Genomic DNA, 26230 nt, shown 5'->3' with positions numbered 1-26230 from the left:
TGGAATCAGTTTGCCGTTTTTATGTTTTTCTTCCTCTCAGCTGATGCAGGACTCTCCTGATCTGAGGAATGTGGACACATTGCAGCAGCTGATTCGTATCCTCAACTCCTATCATCAACAGTGCATCAGCGGGGATCTGCGGTAAGACTCAATTCAATATCATATTGTTTGGTTTTGTATTAAACTAATATACACCACATGGCTAAAGGTATGTGGACACCTGCTCGTTGAACATCTCATTCCAAAATCATGGGCATTAGTATGGAATTGATCCCGCCTTTGCTGCTATAACAGCCTCAACTCTTCTGGGGAGGCTTTTCACTAGATGTTGGAACATTGCTGCAGGGACTTGCTTCCATTCAGCCACAAGAGCATTAGTGATGTCGGGCATTGATTTTGGGCGATTAGACCTGGCTCGCAGTCGGCGTTCTATTTCATCCCAAAGGTGTTCAATGGGGTTGAGGTCAGGGCTCTGTGCAGGCCAGTCGAGTTCTTCCACACCGATCTCGACAAACCATTTCTGTATGGACCTCACTTTGTGCATGGGGGCATTGTCATGCTGAAACAGGAAGGGCCTTCCCCAAACTGTTGCCACAAAGAAGCACAGAATCGTCTAGAATGTCATTGTATGCTGTAGCATTAAGATTTCCCTTCACTGCAACTAAGGGGCCTAGCCCAACCATGAAAAACAGCCCCATACCATTATTCCTCCACCAAACTTTACAGTTGGCACCAGTAGCATTCTCCTGGCATCTGCCAAACCCAGATTTGTCCGTAGGACGGCCAGATGTTGAAGACTGATCCATCAATCCAGAGAACGCGTTTCCACTACTCCAGAGTCCAATAGCGGCGAGCTTTACACCACTCCAGCCGACGCTTACATGCTGACCAGACCGGACAAGTCGCGTGCGCGAGAGTTGCAAAATATATTTAGAAATCCATGTTATTCAATTATTGCACCCACACTGCTCACGCGCGCCAACGAGCGTCTGCGTTGCGAAGGGCTAAAATAGAAGTCATTCCTATTTCTGACGCAGATCGCACTGCAAGTCCTGCCTCTCCCATCTCCTCATTGGTTTATAGAAGCAGGTACCCACGTGCCATCTCCTCATTGGTTATACCCACGTGGGTGATTGAAAGACGAACTGTTGCCGGTTGTCGTGGTAAAACTATGAAAGTGTAGATGCCAATCACCATATAAGTTCAAAGATGAAAAAGCCTGGTAGGAGGAGAGATGACTAGAAACGATTTGGTTGACCGTTTTAAGTGTGGATTAATTGTCGGAGTAGAGGACCTTGTGCATTTCAGGTAAAATAACAACTCAATGTTTATATCCCAGGACAAATTAGCTAGCAACAGCAAGCTAGCTAAATAGGACAAATTAGCTAGCAAGACAAATTACATTTATGCACGATGGCGCACGCGCGCAGCCGGTTTGGGTTCCGTGTTAGCATTGCACATGGTGATCTTAGGCTTTTGTGCAGCTGCTCGGCCATGGAAACCCATTTTATGAAGCTCCCAAATAACAGTTATTGTGCTGCCGTTGCTTCCAATGGCAGTTTGGAACTTGGTTGTGAGTGTTGCAACTGAGGACAGACGATTTTTACGAGCTATGTGCTTTAGCACTCGGCTGAGCCGTTGTTGCTCCTAGACATTTCCACTTCACAATAACAGCACTTACAGTTGACTGGGGCAGCTCTAGCAGGGGAGAAATTTGACGAACTGACTTTTTGGAAAGGGGGCAACCTATGATGGTGCCATGTTGAAAGTCACTGAGCTCTTTAATACGTGCCATTCTACTGCCAATGTTTGTCTATGGAGATTGTATGGCTGCATGCTCGATTTTTTAGGTGTAGCTGAAATAGCCAAATACACCAATTTGAAGGGTTGTCCACATACTTTCGGCCATTTATTGTTTCAGTGATTTCAGCTTCAAAAAAATCAAAATCAAATTTATTTATATAGCCCTTCTTACATCAGCTGATATCACAAAGTGCTGTACAGAAACCCAGCCTAAAACCCCAAACAGCAAGCAATGCAGGTGTAAAAGCACGGTGGCTATGAAAAACTCCCTAGAAAGGCCAAAACCTAGGAAGAAACCTAGAGAGGAACCAGGCTATGAGGGGTGGCCAGTCCTCTTCTGGCTGTGCCGGGTGGAGATTATAACAGCACATGGGCTAGATGTTCAAATGTTCATAAATGACCAGCATTGCCAAATAATAATAATCATAGTAGTTGTCGAGGGTGCAACAAGTCAGTAACACAAGAGTAAGTGTCAGTTGGCTTTTTCATAGCCGATCTTTGAGAGTATCTCTACCGCTCCTGCTGTCTCTAGAGAGTTGAAAACAACTGGGGACAGCAAGGAGTCATGAAGCCAGGTAGTCCTGAGGCATGGTCCTAGGGCTCAGGTCCTCCGAGAGAGAGAAAGAAAGAAAGAAAAAGAGAGAATTAGAGAGAGCATATTTAAATTCACACAGGACACCGGAAAAGACAAGAGAAATACTCCAGATGTGACAGACTGACCCTAGCCCCCCGACACAAACTACTGCAGCATAAATACTGGGGCTGAGACAGGAGGGGTCAGGAGACACTGTGGCCCCATCCGAGGAAACCCCCGGACAGGGCCAAACAGGTAGGATATAACCCCACCCACTTTGCCAAAGCACAGCCTCCACACCACTGGAGGGATATCTCCAACCACCAACATACCATCCCGGGACAAGGCCGAGTATAGCCCACAAAGATCTCCGCCACAGCACAGCCCAAGGGGGAGCGCCAACTCAGACTGGAAGACCACGTCAGTGACTCAACCCACTCAAGTGACGCACCCCTCCTAGGGACGGCATGGAAGAACACCAGTAAGCCAGTGACTCAGCCCCCGTAATAGGGGTAGAGGCAGAGAATCCCAGTGGAAAGAGGGGAAACCGGCCAGGCAGAGACAGCAAGGGCGGTTCGTTGCTCCAGCCTTTCCGTTCACCTTCACACCCCTGGGCCAGACTACACTTAATCATAGGACCTACTGAAGAGATATGTCTTCAGTAAAGACTTAAAGGTTGAGACTGAGTCTGTGTCTCTCACATGGGTAGGCAAACTATTCCATAAAAATGGAGCTCTATAGGAGAAAGCCCTGCCTCCAGCTGTTTGCTTAGAAATTCTAGGAACAATTAGGAGGCCCGCGTCTTGTGACCGTAGCGTACGTGTAGGTATGTACGGCAGGACCAAATCGGAAAGATAGGTAGGAGCAAGCCCATGTAATGCTTTGTAGGTCAGCAGTAAAACCTTGAAATCAGCCCTTGCCTTAACAGGAAGCCAGTTTAGGGAGGCTAGCACTGGAGTAATATGATATTTTTTTTTGGTTCTAGTCAGGATTCTAGCAGCCGTATTTAGCACTAACTGAAGTTTATTTAGTGCTTTATCCGGGTAGCCGGAAAGTAGAGCATTGCAGTAGTCCAACATAGAAGTATCAAAGGCATGGATTAATTTTTCTGCGTCATTTTTGGACAGAAAGTTTCTGATTTTTGCAATGTTACGTAGATGGAAAAAAGCTGTCCTTGAAACAGTCTTGATATGTTCTTCAAAAGAGAGATCAGGGTCCAGAGTAACGCCGAGGTCCTTCACAGTTTTATTTGAGACGACTGTACAACCATCCAGATTAATTGTCAGATTCAACAGAAGATCTCTTTGTTTCTTGGGACCTAGAACAAGCATCTCTGTTTTGTCCGAGTTTAACAGTAAACTTGACATTTTCCACAGTATATTGAGCCATAGTTGTATTTCTTATTTATCATGATACTTTCTACCTCCTAGGTTTGGCATCAATTGCCCAGTGTGTCTATCAGAGCTCAAAGAGCCATCCACCCTGCCCTGTGGACATGTCTTCTGTCTGTCCTGCCTCCAGAGCAGCCTCCAGACAGACAGGCATTACTGTCCCAAGTGCAGGGAAGACCTGCCACCAAACTTCCAACCCTCTGTATGTAAAACCATCAAGTGAGTTCAGAAACAGCCTTCAACATCCACCCTTCAACCTTCTCACCTAATTTACCTTTTCTGAAGCGGGCATTTGTCTTTACCCCATCACACAGCACAAAGTTTATACAAATTGTAGTAGAAAGGTCTTTATGAATGTGACAGATGATATTTTCGTCAGTAAGTGTTTCAGTGAAGCGTCCAACATTCCCAGGGAATGAATTGACTCCAGTGCTGTGACAAACCCCTGTGTTATCTCAGGTCAGCCCTGCAGCAGCATGCAGAAATCAGGGGCTGCTGTAACTCCTTCTTCCTGGAGGTGGTTTCCCGGTTCTGTCTGTCTAACGGGGAGAGACCCAGAGAGGGTGTCGTAGAGCTGCTTTTCTCACTACTCATCTCTGCACAAGGTGAGTGCCCTGGAGGAGACGGGAAGCCATTTTGAGTGGTTCTGCCACTACTGTGTAGCGGCTGGAGCCAATTCATATATTACATCTACATGTTCTGATTTTGTATGCCTGATATTATACGTTTCTAATTTTGTCATACAGTCATTTTCATTGCAGTTAAAGCATAATGTTACCTAGATATCTAATGTTAGCTGGCTGGGTCGCTAGCTAATATTGCATGTAGGATCTTTGTAGTAATATTATCTCAAAAAGCCATTTGTATTGCTAGTTATATCCTAATGTTAGCTTTAGAGTTCAACGTTTTGATTAAGAAAGGTCATTGAGTGAGACTTGTCATTTATGTGTGTGTGTTTGTAGGGAATGTATACAGGACCAGAGAGCTCACTCCCTTCCTAGAGTGTGTTGACAACAGTCCTGTTGTCCGCTCTGTACTACCTAAACTCCTGCTGCAATACAGGTACAGGCACTTCAAAGTATACATACTACTCTGACATCTACTAACATACGCACACATTTCTCTCACACTGTCTGACACTTTATGGCTTTTTTTTTGTTTTTAAGACAGATAAAAACTGCTCAAAAGTATTGTTTATTTATTTTATTTATTTAAACTTTATTTAACTAGGCAAGTCAGTTAAGAACCAATTCTTATTTACAATGACGGCCTACCCCTATAATATTTATAAAAAATTAAATCCAGAGTAATTTAAAAACAAATTGTAGTAGTATTGATGGTAATAGGGTTTTCATAGGCTATGGGTTATAGTGACATACTGTATTTTGAGGTGGTTTGTAGGTGTGGAGTTATTATAATGGGTTATAGTGGGCTAGTATAGTAGGCTAAAGTGAGTAATAAGCAGTGTTTCCCAACTCCGGTCCTCTAGTACACCCAACAGTACATATTTGTGTTGTGGCCCCGGACTAGCACACCTGATTTTACTTGTCAACTGATCATCAAGCTCTTGACAAGTTGAATCAGTTGTTTTTGTCCGGGACTAAAACACAAATGTGTGCTGTTGGGGGTACTCGAGGACTTGTACTATAGCATAAGCCATAGAATGGGTTTTTAAGCTCTCAAAATGTTTTAGTTTGAACATTCTGATAGTTTTGTTGCAGTGATTTCGGTTTAGAATGTTGAAGCCTGCATTCCGTCATTTATAGTTTATGAAGTATGAATTGTAGCAAAAAGCTGTGTTGAAGCCGTCTAAGTTGAGTCGGTCTGCACATTTCAATGTTGGGTTGGTCCTTGTAGCTGAAACGGATAAAGAGCAGTGGCGAATCCTGATTTTGCCTTTGGAGTCTATGAAGCTTTTATGCAAATTTAAAACGGTTATAGTTCAAAAAGTATGAAAGCGTGCTTCCAGACTGGAAGGAACTCTGAGGCCTTGACTGGTTGAGGTGTAAAATGATTGGGGCCTTTTCTCAATTGCATACTCCTTGCGTCCTCTCTCCTCGCCTCTTTCTCAAAACCCATTGGATGATCATCAAGTCAATGGTCACCGCTTTTCAGAGTGTGTTGCATTATGGGGATAAAAATTGTCAGACTTGTGTCTACATGTCGACTGTGTGAACATGAAATCATGTGAGGTCATGAATTTTTGACGGCAAGTTTCTGCAGTTGCTCTTCAACAACTTCATTCTGCAGCCATCACCTGCATTATGGGAGGCTCTATTGTCAACCAATCATTAGGGTGTTTTTGTTTGACCCACGAGAACGTGCCCAAAGACTTGACTGAAACAGGAACCAACTTTGCTGCAATTCATGTATATAGTGGATATGTACAAATTAATGTGATATGAGACTCTCTCTCACTAATTGATTGTACAATATACACACATTTGCAGTTTGTGAGTATGTTATATGGGGGTTGGAGACATGTTTATTTCATTATAAACAACAACTTTTATAAATGGCAACACTGCCATGTTGCACTGAGCCTTGCTGACTTTCTGCTGTCACAAATCAAATTCTATTTGTCACATGCTTCGTAATCAACAGGTGTAGACTAACAGTGAAATGCTTACAGTGCACTCAGAAAGTATTCAGACCCCTTGACTTTTTCCACATTTTGTTACGTTACAGCCCTATTCTAAAATTGATTAAATTGTTTGTTTCCGTCTTCAATCTACACTCAATACCCCATAATGACAAAGCATTACAAGCTCGGCATACCTGTATTTGGGGAGTTTCTCCCATTCTTCTCTGCAGATCCTCTCAAGCTCTGTCAGGTTGAATGGGGAGTGTCGCTGCACAGCTATTTTCAGGTCTCTCCAGAGATGTTAGATCGAGTTCAAGTCTGTGCTCTGGCTGGGCCACTCAAGGACATTCAGAGACTTGTCCCAAAGCCACTCTTGCATTGTCTTGGGTCGTTGTCCTGTTGGAAGGTAAACCTTCGCCCCAGTCTGAGGTCCTAAGCGCTCTGGTGCAGGTTTTCATCAAGGATCTCTCAGTACTTTGCTCCGTTCATCTTTTCCTTGATCCTGACTAGTCTCACAGTCCCTGCCGCTGAAAAACATCCCCATAGTATGTTGCTGCCACAACCATGCTTCACCGTAGGGATGGTGCCAGGTTTCCTCCAGACGTGATGCTTGGTATTCAGGCCAAAGAGCTCAATTTTGGTTTCATCAGACCAGAGACTCCAAGCAGGGTGTCATGTGCCTTTTACTGAGGAGTGGCTTCCATCTGGCCACTCTAGCATAAAGGCCTGATTGGTGGAGTGCTGCAGAGACGGTTGTCCTTCTGTAAGGTTCTCCCATCTCCACAGAGGAACTCTGGAGCTCGGTCAGAGTGACCATCAGGTTCTTGGTCACCTCCCTGACAAAGGCCCTTCTCCCCCGATTGCTCAGTTTGGCCGGGCGGCCAGCTCTAGGAAGAGTCTTGGTGGTTCCAAACTTGTTCCATTTAAGAATGATGGAGGCCATTGTGTTCTTGGGGACCTTCAGTACTGCAGAATTTTTTTGCTACCCTTCCCCAGATCTGTGCCTCGACACAATCCTGTCTCGGAGCTCTACGGACAATTCCTTCGACCTTATGGCTTCGTTTTTGCTCTGACATGCACTGTCAACTGTGGAACCTTATATCGACGTGTGTGCCTTTTTCAAATAATGTCCAATCAATTGAATTTACCACAGGTGGACTTCAATCAAGTAGTACAAGCATCAAGATGATCAATGGAAATTGGATGCACCTGAGCTGCACCTGAGTCTCATAGCAAAGGGTCTGAATACTTATGTAAATAAGGTATCTGTTTTTTATAAAAAACTGTTTTTGCTTTGTCATTATGGGGTATTGTGTGTAGATTGAGACATTTTCATTTAATCAATTTTAGAATAAGGCTGCAACGTAACTAAATGTGGAAAAAGTCAAGCAGTCTGAATACTTAACGAATGCACTGTACTTATGGGCCCTTCCCAACAATGCAGAGAAAGACAATAGAAAAGTAATAATAAATACACAATGTGTAACGATAACTTGGCTATATACACGATACAATATACAGTGGGGGGAAAAAGTATTTGATCCCCTGCTGATTTTGTACGTTTGCCCACTGACAAAGAAATGATCAGTCTATCATTTTAATGGTAGGTTTATTTGAATAGTGAGAGACAGAATAACAACAACAAAAAATCCAGAAAAACGCATGTCAAAAATGTTATAAAATGATTTGCATTTTATTGAGGGAAATAAGTATTTGACCCCCCTCTCAATCAGACAGATTTCTGGCTCCCAGGTGTCTTTTATACAGGTAACGAGCTGAGATTAGGAGCACACTCTTAAAGGGAGTGCTCCTAACCGTAGCTTGTTACCTGTAAAAAAGACACCTGTCCACAGAAGCAATCAATCAATCAGATTCCAAACTCTCCACCATGGCCAAGACCAAAGAGCTCTCCAAGGATGTCAGGGACAAGATTGTAGACCTACACAAGGCTGGAATGGGCTACAAGACCATCGCCAAGCAGCTTGGTGAGAAGGTGACAACATTTGGTGCGATTATTCGCAAATGGAAGAAACACAAAAGAACTGTCAATATCCCTCGGCCTGGGGCTCCATGCAAGATCTCACCTCGTGGGGTTGCAATGATCATGAGAACGGTGAGGAATCAGCCCAGAACTACACGGGAGGGTCTTGTCAATGATCTCAAGGCAGCTGGGACCATAGTCACCAAGAAAACAATTGGTAACACACTACGCCATGAAGGACTGAAATCCTGCAGCGCCCGCAAGGTCCCCCTGCTCAAGAATACATACATGCCCATCTAAAGTTTGCCAATGAACATCTGAACGATTCAGAGGACAACTGGTGAAAGTGTTGAGGTCAGATGAGACCAAAATGGAGCTCTTTGGCATCAACTCAACTCGCCGTGTTTGGAGGAGGAGGAATGCTGCCTATGACCTCAAGAACACCATCTCCACCGTCAAACATGGAGGTGGAAACATTATGCTTTGGTGGTGTTTTTCTGCTAAGGGGACAGGACAACTTCACCACATGGTTGTTATTCTGTCTCTCACTGTTCAAATAAACCTACCATTCAAATTATAGACTGATCATTTCTTTGTAAGTGGGCAAACGTACAAAATCAGCAGGGGATCAAATACTTTTTCCCCCCACTGTACTTTATTGTTTATTTACATGGAAATTAATTCTGTGATGTCAGCATACAAATAGACATTCACAATATTATATCACATGCAGTACGGAAAACTGGAGAGTTAGTAAACAAGTCGCACGTTTACATTTTTACATATTCAATATCTCTGCGGCCTTCTGTCCGACCGTGTATTGGGCCTGCATATGTCCCACTGTAAAGCAGCACGATGGCTGATGGAATGAAACTCGCCTGGCTTCTATTCTTACTGAACAGTTCTCCATCCGGAAGGCAGCAGCTCAAAAGATTGGCACGTGGAGGCCACACACACTACTGAGCCTCATTTTGACTTGTTTTAAGGACATTACATCAAAGTTGGATCAGCCTGTAGTGTGGTTTTCCACTTTAATTTTGAGTGTGACTCCAAATCCAGACCTCCATGGGTTGATAAATTGGATTTCCATTGATTATTTTTGTGTGATTTTGTTGTCAGCACATTCAACTATGTAAAGAAAAAAGTATTTAATAAGATTATTTCATTCATTCAGATCTAGGATGTGTTATTTTAGTGTTCCCTTTATTTTTTTGAGCAGTGTATATTCAAGTTAGGGGAGTTAGTGTCCTTGCCTGATTTTAGGACTCTGATCGACAACACTGTTTGTGATAGCTGCAATTGTTTCTAATCTTCAATTATATCTGTACCTTGTACACTTTGTCTTTTGTGTGTATTTAGTATTTTTCTGTAATATTTTATGTACACACTGCTATTTCCCTGTTTTGCCTTCTTGCTAGGTCGCCCTCGCAAACTATGTTTTTAAACTCAATGGGTCTTACCTGGTTAAATACATTTTTTTTAAATGTATCAGGTGATCCCAATTTTGATGTATCCTTATAGCGACTAAGTAAGCGATATAAATGTTTTTGATAGCATAGCTAAATCTTTGCATAAATATGCTCCAGCTTTTTCACCTGCATCAGTGACAGTCATGTAGGCCTATGTGGCACTCTGAGGGGGTTCAGTTGATGACCCCCCCCCCCCACAGTTTAATTTCTCAAAAGAGGAATTTATATTAGGGAATGGGTCAGTTACATTTCAAATCCATTCAATTCAGAAAGTAATTATAATTTTCATTCCAAATTTTCCTAATTGAAAAGCATTGAAGTCAATTTGAATTTGAGTGTCCTTCCTGAATTGACTGGAATACCTGTACTCTCCAGGGTGGTGTTGTCCTCATCATCCTCCTCTTGGTATGCCTCTCCCTCAGCTTAATTGTCATCACCTACAGTATGTGGAGATTGTGAATCATAAAATTATTGCAAGTTTCACCAGCAGCAGTCAACAATCAATGCTCAGGCAGATCATGTTTTGAGTATGACAACTTGCTGTCGGCCTATAGCCTAACCAACGTATCGTTACTTACCAGCATGTGAGCTGTTTATGTTGGTGAGCATTGAGGCAACAATAGGTCTTTTATCTTAGGATTTCTTACATTTCCGATAGGAAGCGATACATGCTTTTACCTCCAGCAATTCGAGCGACTTCTCTTTTTTCATGCAGGTAGCACTGTTTCAAGGCCTTGCACTTATTTCTTAGGATGTGCCAGGGTTTGTTATATCCCTTACTTTGAAAGTCCTGATGTAATTGTTGAAACAGAAGAGTTTCTTTGGCGTTTCCAATCTAAAATGGATTAGGAAATGTGTCTTCTTCGTGAATTAAACTTAGAATGACCTTGTTGTCTTCCTCTGTCCACTTGTATCTTGTCATGATTGGCATGTCATTTTGTCCCACAAGCAGTAGGAGCTTTATAGTTATGTGATGACATCATGTGCCCCGCGTACCTTCATAATTATTTGACAATGTGATGTAAAGCAACATGTGATAACATGAAACTATACATGTGAAAACAGGTGATCACATGTGAAGTCTTCAAAAACACATACTTCCACACAATTTCACATCTGACATTTCATATGAAATCATTTGATTTTCCACATATGAAATCATGTGGTTTTTCTCTAAGGGGAATTCATCAGATACAATGATGGGATTCAAGTCAAATCACAGTACAATAAAATGCTTACTTGCATGTTCACTCTTGACAATACGACATAATAAAAATGACACCAATAGAATAATATCTATTTGGACCGTGAGGCTATTTAAAAAAAAATGTGTCTCTATACTCCAGCATTTTAGATTTGAGGTAGAATGTCATCTTTATCCTCACCGTCTGTCGGTATTACATGGAACCCAAACCGGCTGCGAGTGTGCGCAATCGTGCAAAAATATATTTTGTCCCCCTACACCAAACGCGATCACGACATGCAGGTTAAAATATCAAAACAAACTCTGAACCAATTACATTAATTTGGGGACAGGTCAAAAAGCATCAAACATTTATGGCAATTTAGCTAGTTAGCTTGCACTTGCTAGCTAATTTGTCCTATTTAGCTAGCTTGCTGTTGCTAGCTAATTTGTCCTGGGATATAAACATTGAGTTGTTATTTTACCTGAAATGCACAAGGTCCTCTACTCCGACAATTAATCCACACATAAAACAGTCAACCTGAATCGTTTCTAGTCATCTCTCCTCCTTCCAGGCTTTTTCATCTTTGAACTTATATGGTGATTGGCATCTATATGGTGATTGGCAAAACAGTTCGTCTTTCATTCACCCACATGGGTATAACCAATAAGGAGATGGCACGTGGGTATCTACTTCTATAAACCAATGAGGAGATGGGAGAGGCAGGACTTGCAGTGCGATCTATGTCAGAAATAGGAATTACTTCTATTTTAGCCCTTGGCAATACAGACGCTCGTTGGCGCGCGCGAGCAGTGTGGGTGCAATAATTGAATAACGTGGATTTCTAAATTTATTTTGCAACGAGCGGTGTGGTCAGCCTATTAGATAGAACATCGCAGCCCTGCCCCACTGTGGGGGGAAAACAACTTGTGGTTACCCCATTTCTTTTTGTCTCCTTGTTTTAGTCAATTAGAAAACAACATTTAAGAAAGTACAACGTCTAAAGATTACTTTTCAACATTGCCTTTTCCTGAGCGTTCTCACTACTTAGAAAAACGTAATATTGTAGGGCTTCCCTCATGCCCCTTTTTCTTGATGGTGCTAGCAGCCACATGAGTGAGTGAGAGCTAGCTAGCTACCCACCAGAATATTAAGCTAGCCAAGAGACCAACAACACAAGCAACCGGACAAACAAACTATACTAAACAAGTTAAATGTCTTATCTGTGATGAAATATTTTCCACACACATAGCTACGTGTAGCATACTTGGACACCGGGTTCCCACATTTCCCAGCCGAATAGCCTGAAGCCACAGCCTGTGGCACAGGGCTCTTCTCGCAGGGTCTATTTCCTTAGTTGGGAGCATTGCAAAACGTAGGTCGGGATTTTTGAACATTGAACAACACAGCAGCTTTTTGGCATGTTTTGTTATTTCTGTATAACAAAAAATGGATGACGAAGTGGTCTCTTTTACACTGTTGGTTAATTGGAAAGTGTTTCTTTTACCCCAAGTTATGGGCATGGTTGAGGGAATTCCTTATTTTTACGTGAATATCGACTCGGATTCGGTAAAGAGGTCAATTGAACTCGACCAAAACATTGGAATTGCCATGGAAGTGCATGGGGGAAAGATCCCGAACCTCCTCATTGCCCCCCAGCAAATTTAGGCTATTGTTTATATGTATATTTCACACTATGTTGAGGTAGAAATTGGAGTATAATGTTGTATGGATGTCAACCCCAACACATGTTCATGTCATCATCACCAATCAACTGCATTACAGTTAAAATGACTTTGACTACCACCGCGGATTTCTGTATGCTAACTATGCTAACCAGTTTATACAAATGAGAATTAGTATTTAGAAATCACTTCTAAATGTTATGCCGTAAAAACAGCTCAATATATCCAAATTGGACTAAAGTATCCACATTTTGGGCCTATTACAATACATAAATCATGACGGACGTGACGAATATCCACTTTGTTAGATCAGATTTGTTGAATATATGCCAATCTGGTCTCAATGGAATGGTCTGCGTTCCATCAACCCCTTTATCGCATCCATTAGGCAACAGTACAGAATGTCAGTTTTTATCTGAGGGTGTTTTCATGCATATCTGTTTTACCGTTTAGAAATTAAAGCAATTTATGTCCCCCCATTTGAAGTCTTAACACACTGATCAATGTCTAAATGGGTTTACATGATAGCTCACCTGAAACGAACACGGCTTGTTTCCAAAGCTTAGCAGGGTATATAGAGGTAGGCATCTGGATGGTAGACTCATTCTCACTGAAGTGCATTGTCCCTCGTATACCAGTAAGAGTCTCTGTTTAAGCAGATGTTACTGCGAGTGTAGCAAAATGCTTGTGTTTCTAGCTCCAACAGTGCAGTAATATCTAACAAGTAATATCTAACAATTTCACAACAATACACACAAATCTAAAGGAATGGAATTAAGAATATATAAATATTTGTACGAGCAATGTCAGAGCAGCATAGACTAAGATGCAGTAGAATAGGATAGAACACAGTATATACATATGAGATGAGTAATGCAAAATATGTAAATTCAACATAATTTCAACAACCCAATATACAGTTAATTGAATATAAGATAAAAAATGTTTTTTTACGATTCTATGTGGAATTTTCTACGCAATTTCAACCTATGCATAGTTCTGATGATTATGTTGAAATTAGATTGATTTAAACTGACTAACAGGTTGTTACATCAATGTATTTAAGTTTAAGTTTTACCCTAATGTCAATGTTTACAATGCTGGTTCAAATTAAGGATAAACAGTACTGGTGTTTGACTTTTTTCAAATCCAATGTATTTTCCACTTGGATTCCACGTCACAATACGTTTACAAATTATGTTGAAATAATGTTGATTCAATCAGCGTGTGTCCAGTGGGAAGTATTTGGACAAATTCGCTTATAGTATATTAAAGTAGTCACAAGTGTAGTAATTGGTCCCATAGTCCTTGCACGCAATGACTCCATCAAGCTTGTGACTCTCCAAACTTGTTGGATGCATTTGCAGTTTCTTTTGGTTGTGTTTTGAATTATGTTTTACCCAATAGAAACTGAATGGTGAATATATTATGTCATTTTGGAGTCCCTTTTTATTGCAAGTAAGAATATAATATTTTTCTGAATGCTTCTACATTCATGTGGATGCTACCATGATTATAGAAAATCATGGATGAATCGTAAATAATGAGTGAGATGCCGTTTAGAGGCACAAAGATCATACCCCCCCCCCCCCCCCAAATAAATGTTTTCTCACTCATAATTATTCATGAGTCATTCATGCTTTTTCTTAAGATAATCCTGTTGATGCCCATGATTAATCAACTCCAGTCATCATTCACCTTCAGTTACTATTGAGCAAAACATACTGTAGCCCAAAACACAACCAAAACAAACCACAAATGCATCCAACGAGTTTGTATACTGTAAGTCGCCCGGGTAAGAGCGTCTGCTAAATAACTAAAATGTACAGTAAATCAAAAAATTTACTGCCGTCTCATATGAAACATTTGATCTCAAATTCAAAATGCTGGAGCATAGAGACCCATTTTACAGTTTGGCTTCACTGTCCAATTAGATATGGAGGGGGGTGTCAGTCCAATAGCAGCAGTCATGGTGTGTAGTTCTAATTCTCAGAGCCAGTAGAACATTCTGAGCCTTTCTACTCATACACATCTCACTTCCATCTGGTTAGGGCAACAGGTGTTTTTCCAGTTTGCATTCTGGCTAGGCATGAGATTAAGAACAATGCTCTTCGAGATGCCCTATGAAATCCACCATCACTCATCATGAACAATCTACTCCATCATTCATTTTGCTGTGCCTACAGTGCGTGACATTGCTCTCATCCGTGAATGTCAAGGTTCTTAACATGAACAAAAAGATTATTCTTTTGTCATCGTAGCTACATTCCACCTTTTTTACCTGCCTATAGTACGTATACACTCAACACCAAACTGTATGTATTTGGACAGTGAAGCTACAAAGTGTATTTGGCTCTATTTGAGAACAAATGTTTCATATTTCATGTTTCCTTCCGTGGTCTCCAACTGCTCCTAAACACAAGTAAAACTAAATGCATGCTCTTCAACCGATCGCTGCCTGCACCTGCCTGCCTGTCCAGCATCACTTCTCTGGACGGTTCTAACTTAGAATTTGTGGACAACTACAAATACCTAGGTGTCTGGTTAGACTGTAAACTCTCCTTCCAGACTCACATCAATCATCTCCAATCCAAAGTGAAATCTCGAATTGGCTTCCTATTTCGCAACAAAGCATCCTTCACTCATGCTGCCAAACATACCCTCGTAAAACTGACCATCCTACCAATCCTCGACTTCGGCGATGTCATTTACAAAATAGCTTCCAATACCCTACTCAACAAGCTGGATGCAGTCTATCACAGTGCCATCCGTTTTGTCACCAAAGCCCCATATACTACCCACCACTGCGACCTGTACGCTCTCGTTGGCTGGCCTTCGCTTCATAATCGTCGCCAAACACATTGGCTCCAGGTCATCTACAAGACCCTGCTAGGTAAAGTCCCCCCTTATCTCCGCTCACTGGTCACCATAGCAGCACCCACCTGTAGCACACGCGCTCCAGCAGGTATATCTCTCTGGTCACCCCTAAAGCCAACTCCTCCTTTGGTCGTCTCTCCTTCCAGTTCTCTGCTGCCAATGACTGGAACGAACTACAAAAATCTCTGAAACTGGAAACGCTTATCTCCCTCACTAGCTTTAAGCACCAGCTGTCAGAGCAGCTCACAGATCACTGCACCTGTACATAGCCCATCTATAATTTAGCCCAAACTACTACCTCTTCCCCTACTGTATTTATTTATTTTATTTATTTTGCGCCTTTGCACCATATTATTTATATTTTATCTCTGAACTTTCTTCAAACTACAAATCTACCATTCCAGTGTTTTTCTTGCTATACTTTATTTACTTTGCCACCATGGCATTTTTTTGCCTTTACCTCCCTTATCTCACATCATTTGCTCACATTGTATATAGTCTTATTTTATTATTATTATTTTTTTCTTCTTCTACTGCATCATTGATTGTATGTTGTTTTACTCCATGTGTAACTCTGTGTTTTTGTATGTTGTCGAACTGCTTTGCTTTATCTTGGCCAGGTCGCAATTGTAAATGAGAACTTGTTCTCAACTTGCCTACCTGGTTAAATAAAGGTGAAATAAATAAATAAATAAAATAAAAATATCAGGCGATGGTATTTTCTAGTGGTGGGCACCAATATTGATCATTCAATATGATATCGTTTGACATCGATATGAGCAAGGTATATCGTGGTTTATTCTTCCTATTGACCTATACTATTATGCAAAAAAAGCAGCATACTGTTCCTGCATGTACAAAACCCTCTTACAGACCTCTCAAAAATGTATTTGATAGCATAGCTATATCTTCACCTAAATATGCTCCAGCTTTTTCACCTGCATCTGTTGACAGTCATGTAGGCCTATGTGGCACTCTGAGGGGGGTTCAGGTAGTTGCAAGGTAGGCTACAGCCTCATGTTGGGTCATTGCCAATCTACTGGTTTAATTTTCCTAAAAGAGGAATTCATAAATAGGGCTACCTGTACTCTCCAGGGTGTCGTCATCATCATCCTGCTCCTCTTGGGACGCCTCTCCCTCAGCGGAATTGTCATCACCTACAGCAGGTGTGCCAAACTTATTTTGCCGTGGGGGCCACATTTGGTCTTCAACGGGCTCTGGACGGCCGCACTGAAAATTGGTTGTATTTCCTCACTGTCAAAATTAGAAAATAAATAGTCTATCCATTGTTTTTGGAATTTGATGCTCCCTGACTGTCTAGCTTTCATGACAGTGATTTATTCGCGAGCTGGACACTGTAAAGAAACTATGAATGTAGGTACATTTATAATTGCTACACAGTTTCGATTTGGGTTTTAGTCAAAGGAATATGTTACCAAATACTACACTTTTGACTAATTTGATACATTATAAGTGAATTTGTCCAAATACTACTTCACATTGGGGGGACTAGATAAATAAAGTGCTTTCATTTCGAAATGGTAAAACAGATATGTATGAAAATACCCTCAAATAAAAAGGGACATTCTGTACTCTTATTGAGAAATTCGATCTCACACGGGGGACCAGTAAGAAAATCTATGCACTCACTACTCTTAAGTTGCTCTGGATAAGAGTGTCTGCTTAATGACTAAAATGGAAATGTAAAATGTACTGTCCCCTCATATGAAACATTTGATCTTAAATCCAAAATGCTGGAGTATAGAGACACATTTTACATTTTGGCTTCACTGTCCAATTAGATATGGAGGGGGGTGTAAGTCCAATAGCAGCAGTTATGGTGTGTAGTTCTAATTCTCAGAGCCAGTAGAACATTCTGAGCCTTTCTACTCATACACATCTCACTTCCATCTGGTTAGGGCAACAGGTGTTTTTCCAGTTTGCATTCTGGCTAGGCATGATGACAATGCTGTCACCCATTGTGTACATCTAATCCCCCTCAAACTTAACTCTGGAACTCGAAGCCAGTTCCACTGCATTTTTTCATTGTTCCACTCTTATCGGGGGCTGATTTTGACCTGGGTCACCAGGTGTGTGTGCAATTAATTATGAGGTAGACAGATAACCAGCAGGCTCCAGACCTCATAGGGTAAGAGCTGAATACCCCTGCTTTAAACCACCATTCATTTTAACACACCTGCAGTGTATGTCATAGCTGTCATCCATGAATGTCAAGATTCTTAACATGAACAAAAAATATTATTCTTTGTCATCGTAGCTACAGTACATTCCACCTTATTTACCTTTCTATAGAACATAGAGGGAATTTCCATTGAAAAGACTCATGAGTACCAACATATGAAGTTCATAGGAGCATATCAAATTGGGTGTCGAATGAACGTCTGTATTTTGGGGAAATGAAGGCATATATACATTTTTCAAAATTTTTCCATCTTAAAAATTAGGCATAAAGTAAAGGCTTTGATTTCTGGATAAAAATATGGAAAAGTGCTCTTAATGTACTAGAAAAACTCTTTAAAGGTATCAGAAATACATCAAAACAAAAATAATGTTGACGTTAAAACCCCTGCCACTAATATCAATACTTATATTTAATTTAAAAAACTCACATATCTTTAAGATATTTTCAAATTTCTCTCCCTCATGAAGAATGAGGGTAAAGAAAGTTCACTGAAGCTGAAGCAATAGTAAAAATAAAGAAAAACCCTTGAATGAGTAGGTGTGTCCAAACTTTTGACTGGTACTGTATGTGGATTAAAGAGAGAATGCAGAGAAACAGGTGAGCTATTCTAAGTAAAAATAAAAATTAATGTGTGCACTTACCACACCTGCAGTAAACGTCATATGGGACCAGCCCCAATGACCAAATTCCAACTTACTCACCTGCCTACAGTATATATATATATATATATGCCGTACATATAAGCCAAATGTGCCAACCCAACAGGACTACATAGAAGAACGAACGGATGAATGCACAGAAACAGGTGAGCTCATCTTACACATTTGGTTGTAGAATACAAAATGTAAAATGTCAATGAATACAAAATGTCAGATGTAAATCAAGCCAGTTTTGAATAAGAGCATAATGATATTGATGTTTGCTCCTAGATTTTAATGGACAAGGAGCTTCTGACAATGGGGAATCAAATGAAGGTTCTTGTGCTTCTTCTGTTGATGATGAGTATGGACTTTATCCACTTTGTATGATGATGATTGTGTTAGTATTTTACATATACATTTCATTTAGCTGACCTTGATTCCCTCCCCCCAGCGGTGAGACTTTAAGCGTGAGACTTTAAGCACTTAAATAAAAGACACAATCTCATATTTTGGGGCTACAGGGCTTTACAGGAAGTGCTCGTGCTCAGTTTTCAACCTCTCTGTCTATTCCCTGCAGCCATGTATATCCCTCCAGCCACCACATCAACAACCCCTGGTGAGTTTACATTACCTCCAATAACTGATTTTAATCCACTTCCTCTCTGACTGACTGAACTGTAACTGACTGAAACCATCTCTCATCTTAATGAGATGTTATGTTATATATGTAGCCTGGAAAATGTGTTATCGCTAAGAGATGTTTTAGGTGGGTCTTAAAAGTTCTAACTTGCGCTACCTGAAATTGGCACTTTGGCAGATGTTTTTAACGACACACCTCAGACATTACCATACATCACACCGCAGTGCAAACAAGCTGATGGTAGACAGGTAAAAATAAAAACGTCCTAAAATAGCTCACACACTTCAATTCAATTTATATTGCGTTAATATCACTGGAAAAGTAGTTATTTTGGAACAGAACTGTTTTCATCCATTTATAGTTTTATACTCGCATTCCATGCATGGCTTACTTCACAGGACTTTCCGTAAAGCTTGTTTACACATTTTAAGATAGACACACATTCTCTTGAGGTAAGAAAACAATTTAGATTAGACTAAAATTGCGGGAAAACATTCCCTTTAATCACTCAGCTCAGCGCGGAGTGGTGGTGGCATATAAAATTATTGAATTGTTATTAGATAGTGGTTTCATCTGTCCTAGTCTACAATGGTACCATTCACTACAAGCAAAGCACCAGCCATTGCAACTACTTAACATGAGTTTCTGACCTTGTATTTTCATCTAAAGTCAGCTTGGCTGAAATCCAGGTGCAGATATCACACCATCGCTTTCCAATCAAAATTGTTCTTCTAATTCCAATGGCAAATGTGGAGTATTTATTTCCAATATTCTCTATTTTATGTCAGTGTGTGGCATCACTGCTGTCAACAATAAAATAGTGGGAGGTCAAGATGCCTCTGCAGGAAGTTGGCCCTGGCAGGCAAGCCTCCAAGAATCTGGCAGCCACGTTTGTGGTGGGTCCCTCGTCAACAAGGAGTGGGTGATGTCTGCAGCCCACTGCTTCTCCAGGTGAGTTAGCGTGAGATACAGGGAACATAAAGGTTCTAGTACAAAGGAATATGTAAAAAAAAAAATATTGTAATGCAGCTGAAATAAGTTGTTCGAAATGTATTTGTCCATTCATTCTGTGTTAATCTTTTATTTTGTCACTTTGATATGTCTTTTTTTTTTTATTCCAACAAAGCACAAGCCCAAACGGTTGGAGCATTATCCTTGGTCGACAGAACCAGCAGGGCAGTAACCCCAACGAAGTGTCCACAACTGTGGATGAGATCGTTTTACATCCAGCTTACGATGGAAGCATACAGGACAACGACATCGCTCTGCTCAGACTCTCCTCACCAGTTAACTTCACTGATTACATCTTTCCTGTCTGTCTGGCATCAAGTGACAGTGTTTTCCACCAGGGCACTGAGAGCTGGGTGACTGGCTGGGGCAATACCAATGAAGGAGGTGAGGACACATTAATTATCCATTGTAGGAGATGTTGAGATGATGTCTTATGTGAAACAGTATCCCCAGTGGCCACAAGTGCACACTGCTTTTTGTTATTATTAGGATTGAAATGGACAATTTAAAGCTCTCCCATTACTAGTCTTCTTTTGTTTTCTTCAGATCCCCTCCCCCCACCCCAGACTCTGCAAGAAGTGGAGGTTCCAGTTGTGGGGAACACACAGTGTGACTGCCTGTATGGGGCCGGCTCAATCACAGACAACATGCTCTGTGCTGGTGTTCTGGAAGGGGGCAAGGACTCATGTCAGGTAAAGTCCATGCTAACCTATCTTTTTGTTCTCCTTGGCCTAGTTTTTCTAAAGTTATCTGATTAAATTTCAGGAATCAGATAGGATTAAATGCATAGAAATAGTATTCATAGGGCCTCCCGAGTGGCGCAGCAGTCTAAGGCGCTGCATTACAGTGTTACAGTGGCACTACAGCCAGGGATTCGACGCCTAGCCGTGACCAGGAGTCCCATAGGGAGGCGCACAATTGGCCCAGCGTCGTCCGGGTTAGGGGAGGATTTGGCCGGAGGGGCTTTACTTGGCTGATTGCGTTTTCGCGACTCCTTGTGGCGGGCTGGCACCTGCAGGCTGACTTCATTCGGCAGTTGAACGGTGTTTCCTCCGACACATTGTTGCAGCTGGCTTCCGGGTTAAGCGAGCGAGTGTTAAGAAGTGCGGCTTAGCGGGTCATGTTTTGGAGCGATGAGACAAGATCATAATCACGAAATTAGGGAGAAAAAGGGGATTAAAATAAAAAAAGAAATATAATTAATAGAATGGGCGTCCCCATTCAAGTCAAAGATACACCCATCCTATTTATTCTGTTTCTATGCTTGTTATCTGATCAGATAACTTTTGTAGAACTGGGCCCTGTTCCAATCCATTTCCTAGAGCATGTCTTCTTTTAATTACTTTGAGAGACTTACCTTGCTCACCTTGCTCTATCTTCTCAGGGTGACTCAGGAGGTCCAATGGTGGTTAAACAGAACTCCGTCTGGGTCCAGTCTGGTGTTGTTAGTTGGGGTTATGGCTGCGCTCAGCCTAATCTCCCTGGGGTCTACACCAGAGTGTCCAGTTACCAGTCCTGGATCAACTCCCAGATCGGCACCGACCAGCCAGGCTTTGTGGAGTTTACATCCAGTGGGGTAGATGCTGACAGCAGTTACATCTGTCCTACTGTCGACCCCACTGACACAGATTCCATTTTTGATAAAGGGCAGGGTTTGTTTGGCTCCCTTTATATGCTGAGCGCCTTGTTCATTCTGGTGTTTCTTACCACTTAAAGAATTGATTCCTACAATCAAGGGTGAGGTTTTATTGGCAGCCTGAGTTCATGTACTATTCGTTCGGGAGATTTTTCTTTCAAAGTAAAGGCTGATGTGCCCTGGGAAAACAAGAGTGGGGAAGGAGGTAGCCTAATGCCTAAAGTTCTATCCTGTGTATGTGCAATTACGTCTTTGAGTTACCCCAGATCTGCTCCCCTTTTCCCTGGGCACATCTGATTTAGTGTTGTTTTCAATGGGCCTTACTATTGTATTGATTTATTTGTGAAGATGGATAACTTGAAATATATTTACGTATTCATTTAAGGGGCAATAAGAGATTCAAACAAAAGCACAGCCTGCTTTGGTAAACAGCTGAGGGATAGGGATGGAGAATTGTAACTTTAGGTGCAAGGAGTGACTGATGGCTTTAACAATGTTTTGTAAGGTTTACAATGTTGCTTTACAATGATTTTGTTTACAGACAATAGAGTAAAACAAGCTTATATTTTCGCTTTTGACGAAGTAAGACAGTTGCACTAAGCTCATGAGGCATTATAAGTTGTATTGTTCTAGAATGAATGGCTGTATATCTTTAAAGACGCACTCCTGTCTCCTTTTCATTTAGCACCTGAATTACTTAACAAAAGTTACATCTCAGTTGGTGGTCCAGGTATCCTCATGACATAGCAAAAGGGGAGTCAGATGACGTCCAGTAAACCCATCAGACCAACTTATTTAATGGCCAACTCTCGAAGTATGCAATTGTGTCTAAAAAACAAAGAAATTGCTGGAGAGTGTCTATTAATTTAAGTCTAACAATGGTTGTACCATTCCCAGATTGCCCTTTTAATATTTAACAAATTACATATGCTTTTGTTTTGAAAGCTGTATAACACTGCAAAATCAAAGATCTTTATGGCCTAGTGGTTAGTGGCGCAGCCCCCAGAGCACACGTTGTGTCGGCGTAGGTACTGCTGCCTACATGACACACTGTTGTCTCTTGTCTTTCCTGTCTCCTCTTTCTATCTTTCCTATCAATAAAGCATGGGTAACAGTATATTTTAATCAAGTTCACATATTAACCAACCCTGGAGAAGGCACTGCATTACAGAAATGTTGGTTATAAGGTTTACCCATTAAATTTTTGGGCGCATACATAGTGTGACTTTCTTTATTTGTTATTATACAAAGCACACATATTAACCACTACTAAGTAGTTTCTAAGTTTGTATGTACTGTACCAGTCAACTTTGGACATACCTACTCATTCCAGGGTTTTTCTTTATTTGACTATTTTCCATTGTAGAATAATAGTGAATACATCAAAACTATGAAATAACATATGAAATCATGTAGTAACCAAACAAGAGTTAAACAAGTCAAAATAAATTTATATTTAAGATTCTTCAAAGTAGCCATCCTTTGCCTTGATGACAGCTTTGCACGCTCTTGGCATTCTCAACCAGCTTCACTAAAGGACACCAATAATAATAAGAGAATTGCTTGGAGCAAGAAACACGAGCAATTGACATTAGACCAGTGGAAATCTGTCCTTTGGTCTGATGAGTCCAAATTTGAGGTTTTTGGTTCCCGACAGCTGTGTCTTTGTGAGACGCAGAGTAGATGAACGGATTATCTCCGCATGTGTGGTTCCCACCGTGAAGCATGGAGGAGGAGGTGCGATGGTGTGGCTTTGCTTTGCTGGTGACACTGTCAGGGATTTATTTAATATTCAAGGCTACCACAGCATTTGGTAGCGATACTCATTTAACATTTACATTTAAGTCATTTAGCAGATGCTCTTATCCAGAGCGACTTACAAATTGGTGCATTCACCTTATAATATCCAGTGGAACAACCACTTTACAATAGTGCATCTAAATCTTTTAAGGGGGGGTTAGAAGGATTACTTTATCCTATCCCAGGTATTCCTTAAAGAGGTGGGGTTTCAGGTGTCTCCGGAAGGTGGTGATTGACTCCGCTGTCCTGGCGTCGTGAGGGAGCTTGTTCCACCATTGGGGTGCCAGAGCAGCGAACAGTTTTGACTGGGCTGAGCGGGAACTGTGCTTCCTCAGAGGTAGGGAGGCGAGCAGGCCAGAGGTGGATGAACGCAGTGCCCTTGTTTGGGTGTAGGGCCTGATCAGAGCCTGAAGGTACGGAGGTGCCGTTCCCCTCACAGCTCCGTAGGCAAGCACCATGGTCTTGTAGCGGATGCGAGCTTCGACTGGAAGCCAGTGGAGAGAGCGGAGGAGCGGGGTGACGTGAGAGAACTTGGGAAGGTTGAACACCAGACGGGCTGCGGCGTTCTGGATGAGTTGTAGGGGTTTAATGGCACAGGCAGGGGAGACAGATTCTCGCCACGCCACCTGGTAGGAGCGACCTGTCAGGTAGGACGCAATCCAAGCATGGGCCGCGCCGGAGATGCCCAGCTCGGAGAGGGTGGAGAGGAGGATCTGATGGTTCACGGTATCAAAGGCAGCAGATAGGTCTAGAAGGATGAGAGCAGAGGAGAGAGAGTTAGCTTTAGCAGTGCGGAGAGCCTCCGTGACACAGAGAAGAGCAGTCTCAGTTGAATGCCCAGTCTTGAAACCTGACTGATTAGGATCAAGAAGGTCATTCTGAGAGAGATAGCAAGAGAGCTGGCCAAGGACGGCACGTTCAAGAGTTTTGGAGAGAAGGGATACTGGTCTGTAGTTGTTGACATCGGAGGGATCGAGTGTAGGTTTTTTCAGAAGGGGTGCAACTCTCGCTCTCTTGAAGATGGAAGGGACATAGCCAGCGGTCAAGGATGAGTTGATGAGCGAGGTGAGGTAGGGGAGAAGGTCTCCGGAAATGGTCTGGAGAAGAGAGGAGGGGATAGGGTCAAGTGGGCAGGTTGTTGGGCGGCCGGCCGTCACAAGACGCGAGATTTCATCTGGAGAGAGAGGGGAGAAAGAGGTCAAAGCACAGGGTAGGGCAGTGTGAGCAGGACCAGCAGTGTCGTTTGACTTAGCAAACGAGGATCGGATGTCGTCAACCTTCTTTTCAAAATGGTTGACGAAGTCATCCGCAGAGAGGGAGGAGGGGGGGGGAGGGGGAGGAGGATTCAGGAGGGAGGAGAAGGTAGCAAAGAGCTTCCTAGGGTTAGAGGCAGATGCTTGGAGTTTAGAGTGGTAGAAAGTGGCTTTAGCAGCAGAGACAGAAGAGGAAAATGTAGAGAGGAGGGAGTGAAAGGATGCCAGGTCCGCAGGGAGGCGAGTTTTCCTCCATTTCCGCAGCCCTGTTCTGTGAGCTCGCAGTGAGTCGTCGAGCCACGGAGCAGGAGGGGAGGACCGAGCCGGCCTGGAGGATAGGGGACAGAGGAAGTCAAAGGATGCAGAGAGGGAGGAGAGGAGGGTTGAGGAGGCAGAATCAGGAGATAGGTTGGAGAAGGTTTGAGCAGAGGGAAGAGATGATAGGATGGAAGAGGAGAGAGTAGCGGGAGAGAGAGAGCGAAGGTTGGGACGGCGCAATACCATCCGAGTAGGGCCAGAGTGAGAAGTGTTGGATGAGAGCGAGAGGGAAAAGGATACAAGGTAGTGGTCGGAGACTTGGAGGGGAGTTGCAATGAGATTAGTGGAAGAACAGCATCTAGTAAAGATGAGGTCAAGCGTATTGCCTGCCTTGTGAGTAGGGGGGGAAGGTGAGAGGGTGAGGTCGAAAGAGGAGAGGAGTGGAAAGAAGGAGGCAGAGAGGAATGAGTCAAAGGTAGACGTGGGGAGGTTAAAGTCACCCAGAACTGTGAGAGGTGAGCCATCCTCAGGAAAGGAACTTATCAAGGCGTCAAGCTCATTGATGAACTCTCCAAGGGAACCTGGAGGGCGATAAATGATAAGGATGTTAAGCTTGAAAGGGCTGGTAACTGTGACAGCATGGAAATCAAATGAGGAGATAGACAGATGGGTCAGGGGAGCAAGAGAGAATGTCCACTTGGGAGAGATGAGGATTCCAGTGCCACCACCCCTGCTGGCTCGATGCTCTAGGGGTATGCGAGAACACGTAGTCAGACGAGGAGAGAGCAGTAGGAGTAGCAGTGTTATCTGTGGTAATCCATGTTTCCGTCAGCGCGAAGAAGTCTAGGGACTGGAGGGTAGCATACTCCATCCCATTTGGTTTTTGCTTAGTGGGACGATCATTTGTTTTTCAACAGGACAAGACCCAACACACCTCCAGGCTGTGTAAGGGCTATTTGACCAAGAAGGAGAGGGATTGAGTGCTGCATCAGATTACCTGGCCTCCACAATCACCCGATCTCAACCCAATTGAGATGGTTTGGGATGAGTTGGACTGCAGAGTGAAGGAAAAGCAGCCAACAAGTGCTCAGCATATGTGGGTACTCCTTCAAGACTGTTGGAAAAGCATTACAGGTGAAGCTGGTTGAGAGAATGCCAAGAGTGTGCAAAGCTATCATCAATGCAAATGGTGGCTACTTTAAACAATCTAAAATATATTTTGATTTGTTTGACACTTTTT

At 42.3% G+C, this 26230-nt stretch overlaps 2 protein-coding genes across 7 annotated transcripts in view; both read left to right on the top strand.

Annotated features, from left to right (window-relative positions):
* Positions 1 to 26230, top strand: part of rnf213b (ring finger protein 213b) — an 83463-nt gene that overhangs the window by 37055 nt on the left and 20178 nt on the right. For all 6 annotated transcript variants that reach the window (XM_082977495.1, XM_082977490.1, XM_082977491.1 and 3 more), the window contains exons 38-41: positions 41 to 141; positions 3808 to 3987; positions 4228 to 4373; positions 4731 to 4830. In XM_082977495.1, coding sequence (XP_082833621.1) covers positions 41 to 141; positions 3808 to 3987; positions 4228 to 4373; positions 4731 to 4830 — 527 coding nt within the window. The remainder of the gene's footprint in view (positions 1 to 40; positions 142 to 3807; positions 3988 to 4227; positions 4374 to 4730; positions 4831 to 26230) is intronic.
* LOC106611944 (serine protease 27) lies at positions 18215 to 22894 on the top strand. The gene is made up of 7 exons (XM_014212639.3): positions 18215 to 18556; positions 18681 to 18753; positions 18970 to 19008; positions 19821 to 19983; positions 20159 to 20427; positions 20590 to 20735; positions 21428 to 22894. Exons 1-7 carry the CDS (start codon positions 18539 to 18541, stop codon positions 21755 to 21757), a joined length of 1038 nt encoding a protein of 345 aa, XP_014068114.3. The 5' UTR covers positions 18215 to 18538; the 3' UTR covers positions 21758 to 22894.

Source organism: Salmo salar, chromosome 01 (genome assembly GCF_965601325.2).
Source record: "Salmo salar chromosome 01, fSalSal1, whole genome shotgun sequence".
Taxonomy (NCBI): domain Eukaryota; kingdom Metazoa; phylum Chordata; class Actinopteri; order Salmoniformes; family Salmonidae; genus Salmo; species Salmo salar.
Note: the sequence above shows the minus strand (reverse complement) of the source record. Positions and strands in the feature narration are given on the sequence as shown.